At 39.5% G+C, this 15271-nt stretch overlaps 1 protein-coding gene across 10 annotated transcripts in view; it reads right to left on the bottom strand.

The window, feature by feature from the left end:
• The window catches only part of kdm4c (lysine (K)-specific demethylase 4C), a 43502-nt gene extending 29194 nt beyond the window's left edge, over positions 1 to 14308 (bottom strand). For all 10 annotated transcript variants that reach the window (XM_042484845.1, XM_042484849.1, XM_042484852.1 and 7 more), the window contains exons 1-5: positions 14082 to 14308; positions 11779 to 11945; positions 11247 to 11422; positions 10156 to 10270; positions 9299 to 9492 (exon numbers count right to left, since the gene is read on the bottom strand). In XM_042484845.1, the coding sequence (XP_042340779.1) occupies positions 9299 to 9492; positions 10156 to 10270; positions 11247 to 11422; positions 11779 to 11922 (629 nt within the window). In that variant the 5' untranslated portion in view covers positions 11923 to 11945; positions 14082 to 14308. The remainder of the gene's footprint in view (positions 1 to 9298; positions 9493 to 10155; positions 10271 to 11246; positions 11423 to 11778; positions 11946 to 14081) is intronic.
• Positions 14309 to 15271: the final 963 nt, after the last annotated feature.

The raw sequence follows: 15271 nt of genomic DNA, 5'->3' as shown, positions 1-15271 counted from the left end.
TCAAGGTTTGACTAGGCATTCCATTTGACTAGCACCATCCGCCCTCGGGTCTGTGGCATTTCTATCATCATATCACCTGTCAGCTTAACAGAGCAGGGAGAGACAGGATGAGAGGGAGCTGCAACCTCAGGTGGAGGTGACATGGGGAGTTGGAGGGGGTGGGGGATTGAGAGGAGGTGAGAGAGGTGCATCTTTAAGCCGCTCCCCTCCAGGGACGAGATGTCAAAATAGCAGCGAGATGAAAGAGTGTACGCCAGTGAGTGTGTGTCTGTCTGTCTGTGTGTGTGTGTGTGTGTGTGTGTGTGTGTGTGTGTGTGTGTGAGTGTGTGTGAGTGTGTGTGTGTGTGTGCTAGTTGATAAGGGTATGCATGTGTGTGGGTACTTGGATCATCAGGCTGCTCTTTGTGAGTGTGTGTGTGCGTGTCTGTGTTTCTGTGTATGTGTGTGTCACTGTCTGGCTGTGACACTGATCCCTGTGGGGTTGCAGGGCTCACTGCTCTAATGAGCAGAATTCCCTCCAGGGCAAGAGGGAGAGAGAAATGGAGCAAGCCAAGCTGACAAAGAAATAAAAAGCAAACTCCATTTTGATCTACCTGCATTCTTCACCTCTTCTTACAGTGTATTATTTTAACCATAACCTCCTTACAACCCAGCTTCTCTTCTATTAAAGAATGCAAGTGCTTTCACTATGACACCTGTGCAATATATAGTATTCTGTGACTGACTTAATCATGTTACATGTGCTCTGGGCAGGCACAGTGAGTAATGGAATACATGGAACGGCGGTAACATAATTAGGATACAAAAAGAGTAACTGTGCTCAGTTAAAACAAAAAACAAGACAGAACAAGACAGAATCCAATACAGATAGATTTCTGGGGGATTATATGGGGATTATAGCAGGATTCAATGTTTTAAATGTATTTTAATATAAAGAATGCTTCTGCCAATTAATCAAGTTGCAGTTTACATCCATGTCTGTCTAGAGTTAGATGTATGTAGCTATGACAGTAGGCAGTGCTTCAAATATGGATGTTGCTGCAAAGAAGCGTAAAATTCTAAAACATTGATGCTTTACACACATCCTACCCCGGCAGCACAGAAGACATAAACCGCACAGTTTCAAGGTGGATACCAAAATTAGTGTCACCAATTTAGTATCTGACCATGTCTTCCCTACTGGCCCCTGAGATATGATGTTAAATAATGGCCATAAAAGTGTTTTTGCAGATCATTATGATGTCAATTTGTGTGAAGTTCTGCCATATGTTGTGTGTGGATTCTTAAATTATGGCCAAAAATGTGTCTGGTGAGATCACAGTGACCCTTGACCACCAAAATCTAAGCAGTTCATTCTTGAGTCCAAGTGGACATCTGTGCTAAATTTGAGGAAATTCCCTCAAGGTGTTCTTGAAATATCACGTTCATAAGAATGGGATGGAAGGACAACTCGAAAAGATAATGCCTCCAGCCATGCCTGCACAGAGGATATAAAATACTGTCACTTGGCAGAAATTTCACCATTATTTTGTTTTCAAAGTGGAAAGGGGGAACAACATCACAGTACAGTTCAGCTCACTAAGTGTTAAGTGTTGTCCTTGTCCACTTAATAAAATAAGTGGACAACAGATTTGTTCTTTGTTTGTGTTGAACTAAAACATTTCACTTTTGTTTGCCTTGTGGAAGGAGCACATTTCATTTTTGCTTTGTAAACTGTATTATGTCAGTCAGTCATGTCATTTTCTGTAACCGCTTGTCCTCGTAAGGGTCGCGTGGGGGGGGCTGGAGCCAATCCCAGCTGTCATTGGGCGGAAGGCGGGGTACACCCTGGACAGTTCGCCAGACCATCGCAGGGCTGACACATATAGACAAACAACCACACACACTCACAGTCACACCTAAGGGCAATTTAGAGTCATCAATTAACCTGAGCTGCATGTCTTTGGACTGTGGGAGGAACCCACGCAGGAGAGAACCCACGCAGACACGGGGACAGACACATGCAAACTCCACACAGAAGGGCCCCCGCCTGGACCGAACCCCGTTCCAACTGGGATTCGAACCAGGGACCCTCTCGCTGTGAGGCAACAGTGCTATCATCATGTGTTTTGCACTTTACACTACTGCCTGAATTTGCTTATCGAAAAGCACATTTTTCTTAAAAAATACAACAAGCAGGGGACACATTTGTGATACAAAAAAAATCCTTCTGTTTCTTAGGTTACATCGCTCTGTTGTTCTACAGAATACACAAGTGTGTATTCAGAATAATAAAATAACATGTCACTGATATTTCTACTAAGTTACATTAATTTATTACTACAATAATTGGATGAGGTTAGTGACTACAATTTTAACAGATAATTAGTAACTATACTGGAATAAATATATAAGGTATCCTCCAAAATATCACTCTGCTCGGTGCAGCATTTCCTATTAAATTCAATTCAAACAAGATAGTTTACAGTTTTAAAATCTGTGAATGTTGTATCTATATCTCAAAATCTGACTTCTCGGTAATTAATTTCAACTTCACCTTTGCTACTCTCATCATATCACGCTTAAAGATCAGCTTAACACTCAATTTATTTGTATTAGTTAGTAAATTAAGTGTGCAATCACGAAACATTGATTGATAAAATTACAAAGGAACGTATTTTCCATTTTCCAGTGAAAGTCGAGTAATTCTATTGGAATCGGCAAAAACTGTATGACACTCCCTTCGAGGTCAGGTCATTAACCATGAGGCAACCCTGCAAAGCACCCCCTTCTCTAGTCATATAAATACAGAAATCACATGTCATCAGTGTGCACATCATCACGCTGTGATTTTGGGAGTGCAACTGACAGTAGCAGAGAAGAAACAACGTCTAGTGAGCACTTACTTTGCAGTGTTAATTAGCGTTATAGTGTCTGAGGAACATTTATGGAAACAATGTGTAGTGCATGGTTCACTGGTTCAAAAGATATTAAATCTTGCCTTGCTCCACTGCACAGACAAAAAAAGGATAGCTTTCAAGCAATCAAACCATATGCTTCTACCCTCAGAGAATAACAAAGCTCCGTACACACTACCTCCCTGAGCGCCTCTACTGCCACATGTTATTTCTTTTCTGTTCTCACTGGTATTTGGACTCTCCAAGTAAAGTCACTTATTGCAGGTAACCACCTCATCAGTGTGCAAATAAGCACTCTGGGAACAAAACCCAAGGGCCATATGCAACAGAATGGCTGGGTTAATCGAATGAGACATATGACATTAAATGTAATTCAGAATTTAAAGCCACTTCAATCATGAAAAAGATCTGAACAGAGAGTGCCAAAGGTGTTTTTTACAGCCCTGATGCAAATATGGATATGCATTATTAAAAGGACATGCTATTCCCTCTGGGATCTTTTAAACACACAGCATACAGTATACTCTGCACTGTATTTCCTTAACGTGTCATATATCAGAAAAAAGCCACAGAGCTAAAACGAGAGTATTGAACAAATCCTTAAATGGAAACATTTTCATGTAAAAAAGAACCACATTTAAAAATGCTGGTTGTCTGAATACAACAGTATCATACAATTGAATTCAAATGGTGCTGAAACTGAAAGAGTATATGAAACACAATTTTTGGGAGTGATTATAAACCATAAACTCTGTTGGAAGCCACACATATAATATATTTAATGGAAATTATCTAATTTATTTTAACAGGAGAGCTGTTGAGCAAAAATGTCTGTACATATTGTACTGCTCACTTGTAATACCGTATTTGTCTTACTTTGGTGAAATTTGGGAAAATGCATACAAAACAAAGTTCGACCCTATAATTTCAGAAAAAAAAGCTCCAGATAAAACATAAAGCCGGCTATTATGACTCTACAGTATTTTTTAAAAGACCCTTTACCTTAAAATTTGTAGACATTGTGTATTTAAAAACATTGGAAATACTTTTTTGAGTTGTAAACAAAAGCCTCCTGGTCTGCATTAAAAAAAAAATAATTGAAAGAAGGAAATTATAATTTTAGAAGGTTGTTCATTTTTGAAACATGTAAAGTGAGAAAGAATTGGTTGTCAAATGATGAAATGGACTCAGTGATGAGTTGAAAATGTGTTCCTCTCTGTTGAGTGCATAAAATGTCTTGCAATCTTAAATGATTACAAACTATATTGTAAATGATTATAGTGTAAAATTATTTAGGACTGATTATACTGTGAAATAATAGAGAATTACAGTTTAGTGTAACAGGTTTTATTTTTGATTCGTTCATTTATTTTTTTCTTTGGTGTTGCTGTTATTCTGGGTTATCTTTTCGTAAGTTTAGGATGGGCAAAAATAAGCCTTGGGCTTCAGTGTTTTCCTTTTTTGGTTACTGATTGAAAAAAAAATTGTGTGAAATAAACTGCTTCTCATGATGCATGCAACCAAAGTAAAATGATTTATTCATTCACTCCAGCTACCTGTGCACTGCCTTAACTACAAAACCAATGTTTTTATTTGATTTAGTTTGACTGCTGCCATTCAAAGTGACAGCTCTGTCATGAAAGCCAAAACTTTAAATGGTTAAATAGTGGGGTACAGGGTGATAACACCAAAAAAAAGTAAGGCTTACTTCCCTTTTGGTCTCAAGAAAGGGGAAGAAGAAAAATGCCACAGAGACAGAACCTCCTTTAAGTCTAGTTAACTGTCGTTATCTTGCATGAGTTTTAGCAGCAGAGGCGGGGAGTAACAAGTTACATTTACTCTGTTGCATGAAACCAAGTAAACTTTTGAGTAAACTGCACTTGTCGGAGCAGTTTTATTAAACATAGTCTTCACTTAACCTGAGTAGATTTTCAGAGAAAAATCATTACGTTTCTGACTTCACTCAATCTCATTGAGAAACATTCATTGTGCTACTTTTATTTATGTGTTCATCTATTTTATTCATTCACATTCCCGTAAAAGGCAAGTTGTCTGCTGAGCAGAGGTCTGCTTGTGCTCCCTTATCCGACACCTCCGCTACTCTCTTCAAAGCAGCATAATGGCTGAAGCAACAGCAGCAGAAGTATGGCTTTTAAATAGCTCTAGCAGCTAATATTTACGGATGAATTACAAGCAGACAGTGCAACAGGATCTGGTTTTTAAGACTAGTCTAACGTTATTACATCAGAGAAACGTGCTGACACTGAGCTAACAGACGCCGCTTTTCCACCAACATGAAACTGGTTCTGTTCTGGTTCCTACACCTTTTTTTGAACTGTTCGGAGCATTTTCACCAAGAATAAATTGGTTTGTATCTGAAAAAGTTGGTTCCTGACTGGAAACAAAAAAAAAAAGCAGGTTGTACTTCACCTGCAGTGTGATGACATCCTGTCCGCTTTTAACTAGTCAACCTAGATGGTCAAAGTAAAGAAGTGAGCATACCTAAATTGAAGAGGTAATCAATGATGAGACATCACAGCATCATCTACTAATTAGCTTAAATGAGTCATTCAATTTTCAGAGAGATGAGAGACTGATTTGTCCACTTCTCTGATCTTTTTGTCTTTGTGTGATTAGAGAGACCTGGATGTGGGGGGGGGACTCACTCCTGATCTGTGGCTGACTATGAAGGGTAGTGGGACTCTGGGCATCTATACTGGATTCATCAAAGTTTGCTGTAAGTATATATTTCCTTTTTAACAAAACAGACTGAGTCTGTTATGCATACATGCATACAATTTGCTGATTTATTTGCCAAAATCATAATATATGACAGGTAGATACAGTAATTTTTCTTTTTTAAATCTTTATTTATTGTTGTACTTAGAGTTAGGACTAATGCATTACTTTGGGATAAAGCTTGAGAGATGAACACTGGGAATATTGTCCTGGTATTTATGTGACAAGCCATCTAATCAAGAGATGTTGACTTGCTGTTTCATCACAAATAAATCGCATGCAAAATGCATGTGTATGTTTACTTCTTTACCTTTACCAGAGGGAGACCATCTGTGGTTATATAATTCAGATCATATCCACATCATATAATAGAACTTTCTAATTCCTTAAAAAAAAAAAAAAGTCTGACATTACTTGCTATTAAGACATTTTTAAGTAAATACTTTTGTACTCTAACGCTTTATTTACACCCAATCACAACCAATCATCATGCTGCAGTAGCCAATCACATAATCAGGGATCATACCGAAAAGACAGCACAAAACCTGGATCGACATCAGTTTTCTTGTGCTTCATTCAGGCACCTTTTACAAGACAGCTTGACTTCTTTCAAAAACATGAAAAAGACGGAACTCAGCAACTTGACATTGGCATTAAATAATGCAAGAAAATAGGGGATTAAGAAAAGTATTTTTTAAAACGCTTGGGAAAAATATTCAGAAAACTGTATTTTGAATAAACATAGGTACATATATAAAATTATTTTACAAAATTATTTTAATTTTCAGGTCAGTTCTTTTTGGGTTTTTTTGTTTTTTGTTTTGTTTGTTTCTGCACTGAGCCGAGTGCCAGCGAGGGGACAGGAGACAACGTGCAAAGGAGAGAGAAAAAACCCCTTCAAGTACTTGTCAAGGCTCCTTGGGGATAAAACTTCAGGAGAGCTAAAGGCTACTAAGGAGGACGTGGGGAGCATCTCTGCAAGGTGCACAGTGATCCAAGGAGAGAGGAAGAGCTCTAGTTGGGAGACAAGCTGTGTTACCCTGAGGAACCGGCTATCCCCTTTGACAACGGGGAACCTAGATGGCAAAAGGTTAACGACTTCATCCAAAAGGCTAGGGAAAGATCTGCTACTGGACCCAATCCATACAAAGTGTACAAGAGCTGTGAGAGGCTGAGGAGACGCCTGTGGAAGATGCTAAAACGGTTGCATGGAGGAATAACCACCTGCCAGAAAGCTGGCTCATTGCTGCAGTGGCTGCTTTATTCCTAAAGAAGAGAATTCCTCCAGCATTAAACAATTTTGTACAATCTCAATGCTGAATGTGGAGGGGAAGATCTTCTTCAGAGTCTTAGCAAAGAGGCTGACTCAGTTCCTGGTGAGCAACAAGTACATAGACATTTCTGTACAGAAATGTGGAGTCCCTGGAGTCCCTGGCTGCACTGAGCATAACTCTGTTATCTCCAAGATCACTGAGGACGCAAAGAGGAACCAGGGTGACCTTGCAGTCCTGTGGCTGGATTTGACAAATGCCTATGGGACAGTGCCGCACAAACTGGTTGACACAACACTGAAAGTGTACCATGTTCCTGGAAAATTTCAGCGGCTTCTTCAAGACTATTTTAGCTGCTTTAAGATGCGCTTTTCCTCTGGGAAGTTCACCACCAACTGGCAGTGGCTGGAGGTTGGCATTGTCACCAGGTGTAGATTTTCTGTTATCTTGTTTGCAGCAGCAATGAACTTCCTTGTCAGTTGAGAAACCCAGACAGGGAGCTGTACTTGCAAGCGGCATCCAACAGGTCCTTCATGGCCTTCATTGATGACCTGATAATCACGATAAGGTAAGTCCCAGAAAGCAGATGGATTTTGGATGATCTGGTGAAGCTAACCAAATTAACCAGAATGCAGTTCAAACCATCAAAATCCTGGAGCCTGGTTCTTAAATGGGGCGCGTTCAGGACTGCTTTCGATTCAAGATAGGGGACGACATCATTCCAACAGTCACTGAGAAGCCTGTAAAGAGTTTGGGGAGATGGTACAGGGCTGAACTAAATGAAAAGGCAAGTATGAAGGAGATGATCAACCAAGCAGAGGTGTGGCTGAGAGCCCTGGAGAGAAGTGGCCTTCCAGGGAAATATAAGACCTGGGCCTACCGGCATGGGGTCCAGCCAAGACTCCTGTGGCCTCTGCTTGTGTATGCAGTCCCCTTGTCAGCAGTAGAAGCCCTGGAAAGGAAAATTAATAACTTCCTGAGAAGGTGACTGCCTGTCCCTAAAAGCTTTTGCTCAATAGGCTTGTACAGTTCAGGGGGAAAGCTGCAGCTGCCGTTGACATCATCAGCTGTAGACAAGTACAAGACACCAAAAGTCTGGTTGGCTTTGATGCTGCGGGACAGTGTGGATAAGGCAGTCCAACAGGCAGACATCAGCATCCGGACAGGACGCATGTGAAAAGCTTATTGTGCTCTGAGAGAGGCGGAGGAGCAGCTGCAATACGCTGACATCATGGGAACAGTGACCCAGGGGAGGCTGGGCCTGGGCTGTATCACTAGAGCAAGTTGGAGGAAGGCAGAGACAAAGGAGCGGCAGGGCATGGTGCAGAAGGAGATCAGGTCGGCAGAGGAAGAGGCCAGGCAAGCCAGAGCGGTGGCCATGAGGCAACAGGGTGGGGAAGATCTCTGGGATGGAATGACATCTGGAGAATGGAGGGACATTGAATCAAGTTCCTGCTCTGCTCCATTTATGATGTTCTCACGACTCCAACTAACCTCCAAAGGTGGAGACTAACCGAGAAGCCCTGCTGTATGCTGTGCAGGAGACCTGCTAACCTGGAGCACATCCTGTCTTCATGCCAAACAAGCATGTCAGAGGGGCAGTTCAGATGGCAGCATGATCAGATGCTGGCCCATGTATTGGAAAAGGTGAGGAAATAAAAGAACATCAAGCTCCAATCTAAGGTCCTCGCTTCATCGGCTTCCTTAAGCCAGGGGAGAAGGCAGAAAAGGAGCTTGGGGGTACTGGGGTTCTCGCAATGGCAGTTTATTGGGAAATGTGAGTTGACCTTGAAAAGCACCTCAGATTTCCAGAAGAAATCGCTGACACCAACCTCTGACCTGACATAGTACTTTGGTCAAGATCAACGAGGCAGGTAGCTCTTCTGGGACTGACAGTACCAGCATTAGGAGTTCTTGGAGTTATTGGGCCTGTCTGCAAAAAGTTGGTCACAGACATCGTCAGGTGGGCAGAGACGGCATCAAGGTGGCTCTGGCTGAAGAGGAGTCTGCCTTCTACTTAAATATTTGTTTTTACAACGTAACTACTTCTACTTGAGTTCAGTTATTGACTTCTCTACCCACCTCTCTTCAGAGGTTATAGCAATTAATGGCATCCATAGCAGCAAGCATCATCAATAGCCCCTGAAAAGTGAGTGGATGTGAACATAAAAGTAACATAGCACTGGTACAACTTGTGCTGCACAACAAGTACAACACATACCTTTGTTAAGATTATACATTTGGTTTCCACTGTAACACAGAGATGTTCTGAGATTTTTTTAGGCTGTGTTTTGTGGTATTGGTGTGCTGGATTAAATTATGTTGCACAATACTGTTGCTTCTTTATGCATTTATCCTCTGTACGTAAATCCCTGTAAAGCACATACTAACCAGGACTTAGGCTCTCCAAAGTGGAGGTAGTTGATGCTGTACAGGTCCATATCTTCAGTATGCCAGGAGAAGGTGGTCTTCCACATGCCAAAGTACAGATATGGAGTGTTAACGCCCTGGATGGATACACCGCTGTCCTCCTCGATAACATCCAGGATAGAGTTCAGGTGGCCAATGTTCCACTCCTCCACATCCTAAGAGATTAAAGACAGTTTGAGAGGTTTGGGGATGTCCAAGGTCGATCTTGCAGATTGGTATTGCGGTTGATGATGATATTTGTAAATCTAATCAGTATCAGATACATAAAAAATAATTTAACCCATTGTTAAATAACTGCAGGTTAACTGGCTGTCAAATCCCCCCTATTGCTTTCCATTACAAACTAGGATCATTACATAACAAGAAGCATTTTACACAGGTGAAATGTGAAGAAAAACTGTAGTTTAATTTAACGACAATAATATCAAGTGTTGCATGCCTCTTAAGTGCTGTTTTTGAAAATTGTTGCATTGGGTTGAAAATTGGATTTGAGCTTTAGTAGCCTATTTATTTCAAGCTTGGGATAAGGAAGTCCATTTAATGCTTTCAGTCCATTTATTCTTACTGTCCCACATTCAATTTGTGATCTTAAAATAACTCACTTTTGGGTTTGAGGCAAAACACATGTTATAATTTTCGTGTACGTTTTTATTTTCATTGCAAAAATCCCAAAGCCAAATTGCAATATTTGGGTGAAATAAAACACTCAACCTGTGATCACATGGCGATTAAATGACAGGTGACAGAAATTAACACAAGTGCTGAAATAAGCAAAAACAAACAGACAGAGCAACAATAAAGGAAGACAAGTCATCTACCTCATCATAGAGGCTGCCACTGACATCAGCACCATATATGGGGGAGACAAAAGTGAGGTTCTTCCAATATTTCCTCTCAAGATCTTCATAGTTCAGGTAGCGAGGTGTACAGTACCTGTGGAGGAGAACAAAATCACAGTTAGTACTTAGAAATGGCCGTCTGTCATCTCACACTAAAACGTTCATAACACATACTATATATATCAGCTATGTTTTACACCCTTAGCGAGCATTGCTCTTGCACTTTTAAACTACTCATCCAGCTTCATCTTCACCTTCTGTAGCTCTGGAAATTTACACATTAATCATGGTCTTATCTTCTGTTCATTTCCCTCTCTTTTAGAAATTCCAACTTCTGCTTTTCTTTTGTTTGTTCATGTAAGAATCGCAGTAAAATACTATGTATTTTTTAAAAAAGGTAGTTTTTATTTTATTGGAGGTAAATATTCCAGCAACACCTGTAATACAACTCTCTAGATATAATGCGTACATTTACATCTTGACTTTCATTTTGCTATGTCGCAAACAGTCCTTTCCAGTATGATAAACCAAGATCAAGCATACACACATACAGTAAATTGATGCTATTTCTATAAGTCGGTCTGCCAGTGGTTCCTAACTAGTGGGTCACAGTCCAAAAGTGGGTCACTGTTCCACTCTGAATGAACCACAAGTGACTTGTGTGAACATGTCAAGTTTGTAAAACACAAAACAATGTTTTGAGAATTTGTTCAGAGAATTTCCGGAACAGAGCTTTTATGTTGAAACACCATTTCTGCTATTTTTGCAATAGGTTTTATTTTTTTGTGTTCTAAGCCAATTGTTGTTGTTTACAATTTGTGAAATAAAATTGAATATGCAGTCATATAGAATGTGTGGACCTTGAACTAATGACTAAAGAGAAATCTGGACCCTGCAACTGACCCAGTCGGGAACCACTATTCTACAGGTTACTCTAAATTCTAGCAATATATTTGCATAACAAATCAAATTTACATTTTTAGTCTTTCAGCACCAGAATGCAACGCCTGTGTCTATCTACAAACTTTCATTCACTACTGATATAATCACTAAAATAATGAAATACTCACATGTCACTGTTAGCTAATCGCCTGAACTCCTGCACACTAAGAGGCTTCTTCTGGATATTATATTGCGTGAAGAGCCCTGACTGGCCAGCTACCATCTGCTGGATGGGAGCATCAATCATCAGATCATCTATGTCATCATAGGTACGACGGGGCTTCCAGCCTTTAGGAGGAATCACCTGCAGGAAAAACAAACAAGGAAAGGATTGCTGTTGAATCTATAACAATAACAAATCACTCTGATCAGCATTTCATCAGTAAGAATCTTGGCCAGGACTCTCTTGGAAAAGAGGTTCTGAATCTCAAAAGGACTTTTCCTGGTTAAATAAAAAAAAAAGGAACAGCAGTAGTTAACCCACTGTGTCCAATGGCCACTAGCTGACTAATTACACATTTGTATGTATAAATGCCACACTATATGTCTGAATGTCTTTCTCTGCTTTGACATTCTGAAGTCAATCACTCATATATTTAGACACACACTTTTTTGAGTGGCTAAAACTTTGTCCAAGTAAAGACTAAAACCACTACCTACCTTAGCCAGGCCTGCACGGTGAGCACCCTGAGACTCCATGTAAACCAGGTACTGGTTGAAGTCCTTGAACTCCTCCATGGTGGGCCTGAAGGTCATAATCTTGCAGGTGGGGTTTGCAGGGGTGTACACCTCTGCTCCCGCCATCCTGCCGCCTCACCAGATATAACCTGGAAAAAAATAAAAACGTGAGCATACATCAACTTAAATTTTATAATTGGCTCTCAAATTGCAATGTGACAGATTGTTGGCTTAGTGAGAAATATAATGTGAATTTCTTTGAAAGCTATGCGGAAGGAAAATACATGACTATTTTATAAAAGGAAAGATTCTATTCTGAAAAGGTAACAGGGTAAAATATTCAAAATGTAAAAACTGACCAGAGAATAGGCAAACAAGAGAATCTGCTAAATTCATTTTTTAAAGGAATAATAATGCAATCAATAACATCTCCTATTCAGAAAGTGCACAACAGATGTTGCTGATAGTGTTACAGACATAGATATGGTAACTGTTCAGATGGAAATGCATAAAAAATGTGTGATTAATGTTCTGCACTACATATTTGTGTGCTTTTCCTATGATCATTTTAACTTTTATAAAGGCTCTTTAAGTACTTTGAAAAGTGCTCTATACATAATATGCATTTATTATTATTATTATTATTATTATTATTATTGTATTATTAATAGTCATCCTCCTCATTGTTATGATTATAGTTTTTATTATTTCCAACATTTTTATTATTTTAATATTAATTTTTTTTCTTGGTTTAAATTGCTAATAAGATTTAAACTCAATGGTGATTAATTCATCTAGTATTCTGAAATTGTTGGTGTTATTTTCATTACTTTCTTCTTTTTAGTTTCCTACACTGGCTAATTAATCTCTGTCGATAGTTCATTTTTGGTGGCTATCCATTATTTCTAGTTGTTGAGTGTATTTATAGTTTAAACAAAGCCAAGTTAATAACAGGACCTGTTAAAAATAGGCACACACCAGAATTTTACTGGTGTGTTTTTAATTTTAACTACTTTTAATCAGCTATTTTACCCTACATTTTTAGACAATATATAGATGATATACAGGTTGTAATTCACAGGTGGGTAATTGTACTAGGAGGCAGTTTTTTTGTGTCATGATGATAAGATCACCACTAGATGGAGGTAGAGATTCAACAAATGTCGATGTGATCCTTTGATCCTTTCTGATGCCAACAGCCCTTTTCGGATTTTTGTCCCATCCACCCATCCCACTCCCAACTCTGACTTAACTGTGCATCCAGACAAAGGATCACATCACCCCGACTGATGCCGTTGTGATTTTCAACCTTATATTTTTCAAACCGTTACTACAAAGCAAACCACATTATAATGGCGTGCGACCCGATTATGTAACAGGCGATTGCAAGCTGAAACAAGTTTTTCTAAAATAAAAAAAGAAAATACAGCTACTGTCTTCAGCCAGAGTGTGTTTACATCTGTACTTTTGTTCACATATTAAATAAATCATTTCAAAACGTGGATAACCTTAAACTGGCATATTCGGCCTGCTATTCTATAAAACAAATCTTCTAAAAGCGATAGGACAAATAAATCTCGGCTGATTTGTGGTCTCGCTTTGAATACTACATGAGCGTCTGTGGCTTGGCTGAGCTTTGTTGTCTGACAAGACAGCTAACTAGCCAACTAGCCTACGTTTTGTTATGATGCAAAGTAATGGCTGAACAGCGAAAGCCGCCTGATAGCTAAGCTGACTAGCTCACTTACATCGAGGTGGTAGACTCATTGGGCTCACTATGACTTGAATTTGACAATGCATTCGTGAGACCTGACTCGAAAGCACTTGGGGATAGCAGTTGGGAAAGGAGACCATAGCTAGCTATTAAGCTAACCTAGCTACCACATGAGCTAACTTCTTAACGCTCGTGCCAATGGGGTTTAAATGCCCCTTGCAAGGTGGCTGCAGAGAGGCCCGTAGCGACTTCGCTGTGTGACTTTGTGTGATACAAATTATTTTGTCTGATATTTACATGGCGTACACATAATGTATCGATACCATACATGTTTAGAAAAAGACAGACGGACAATGACAATGCACACAGTGTGAGATGCCCACTGGTACGGGCGCGTGCCAACTTATTTGGTTGGCAGCGCTAACGGTTAGCTGTTGATAGCTTGGCTAGTTATGCACAGGAGTCACGAAAAACACACCGCTTTCTGATAAACTGGCTCGAAGCTAGCTCCCATGCACCGTATTCGCCGGTGTATTCCACGTCGCTTCCATGGACGTATATAGTATTTTACCTTGAATAGAAAGATGGAGTCGTGTTGTTTGTATCCCCTTCCTTGTTCGTCCAGCTGATTCACATGACAGCTGCTCCGGCTGCTGCTGCCGCTGCTTCGTGCGGCGAAGAGAAGTGACGTTGCAGACCGCCTCTCCGGCTCAGCTGAGTGTCCGCGTGCTAACAGGCACGATCACGGTGAGAGGCAGACCGTGCTGTGGTACACTGATCCATGCACTGTGAGATCTGCGGTTCAGCAGGCGCGCAGACGATCTGGAACGCATCCGGTGTTAATGGAAAGTGCACCTGCATCTCAAGCACTATACTGTTTTATTGCAGTTTGTATGTTTTATGTAGTCTTGACGCTTTTTTGTTTTTTTCAAGTGTTTTTTAAAATGATTTTATACTTAGCGCCCCCCCCCCCAAAAAAAAATCAAATAAATAAAATAACTAGTTACAACCGAGTTATGATTTTCTACTTTTTAAATCACAAATAAACGTAAATTTGAATTGAATCAAGATATCATTTCATGTTTTTTAATACATCTACATCGTACCTTGAAACTACATTTTAGGCTTAAGTTGATAATCTAGTCATGAATATCGACTGAAAAAAAAGCTATAATTAACCATTTGAGCACCACCTGATAATATTGGCTTAATTTCTTTCAAAAACATGGGAAGTAGGCAATGAGCTATAAAACAAAAAATGACCCAAAGATTAGCAATAAATTAGTAAACAAGCACAAGAAAATTATCAGAAAAAATGGTTAGAAAAAAGAGAGAAAAAAAGTTTAAACACACAAACAGGCAAACAAGACTTAGCGAAAAGTGCTTAAAATATATATTTCATAAGCTATAATTCTGTAACATAATTTTAAATATGCAATTATGGCAACTGTAAATATAGTTTTTCCTTAGACATTTTCCTAGCTTTTTAAACAGTAATTTTCTAAATCTATGTCTTACCAAGCTGATCATTGCCTTTTTTCCCCGTGTTTTTGAAATAATTTAAACCAATGTGCTCAGAGCTCAAAGGCATCTGAAAGCAGCACAAGAAGAATAATGCTGATCCAGGTTTCAAAGGGTTAAATGACAAATTATAGTAGACTACCACTTTCTTAACTAAATCAGAGATAATAACACAATTAATAATACTCCAATAACTTCCAAATCCTTCATAGATTAAATTTGGGTTGACAGTTTGTCAAA

Source organism: Plectropomus leopardus, chromosome 4 (assembly GCF_008729295.1).
Source record: "Plectropomus leopardus isolate mb chromosome 4, YSFRI_Pleo_2.0, whole genome shotgun sequence".
Classification (NCBI taxonomy): Eukaryota; Metazoa; Chordata; class Actinopteri; order Perciformes; family Serranidae; genus Plectropomus; species Plectropomus leopardus.
This window is presented reverse-complemented; position numbering and strand designations above follow the sequence as displayed.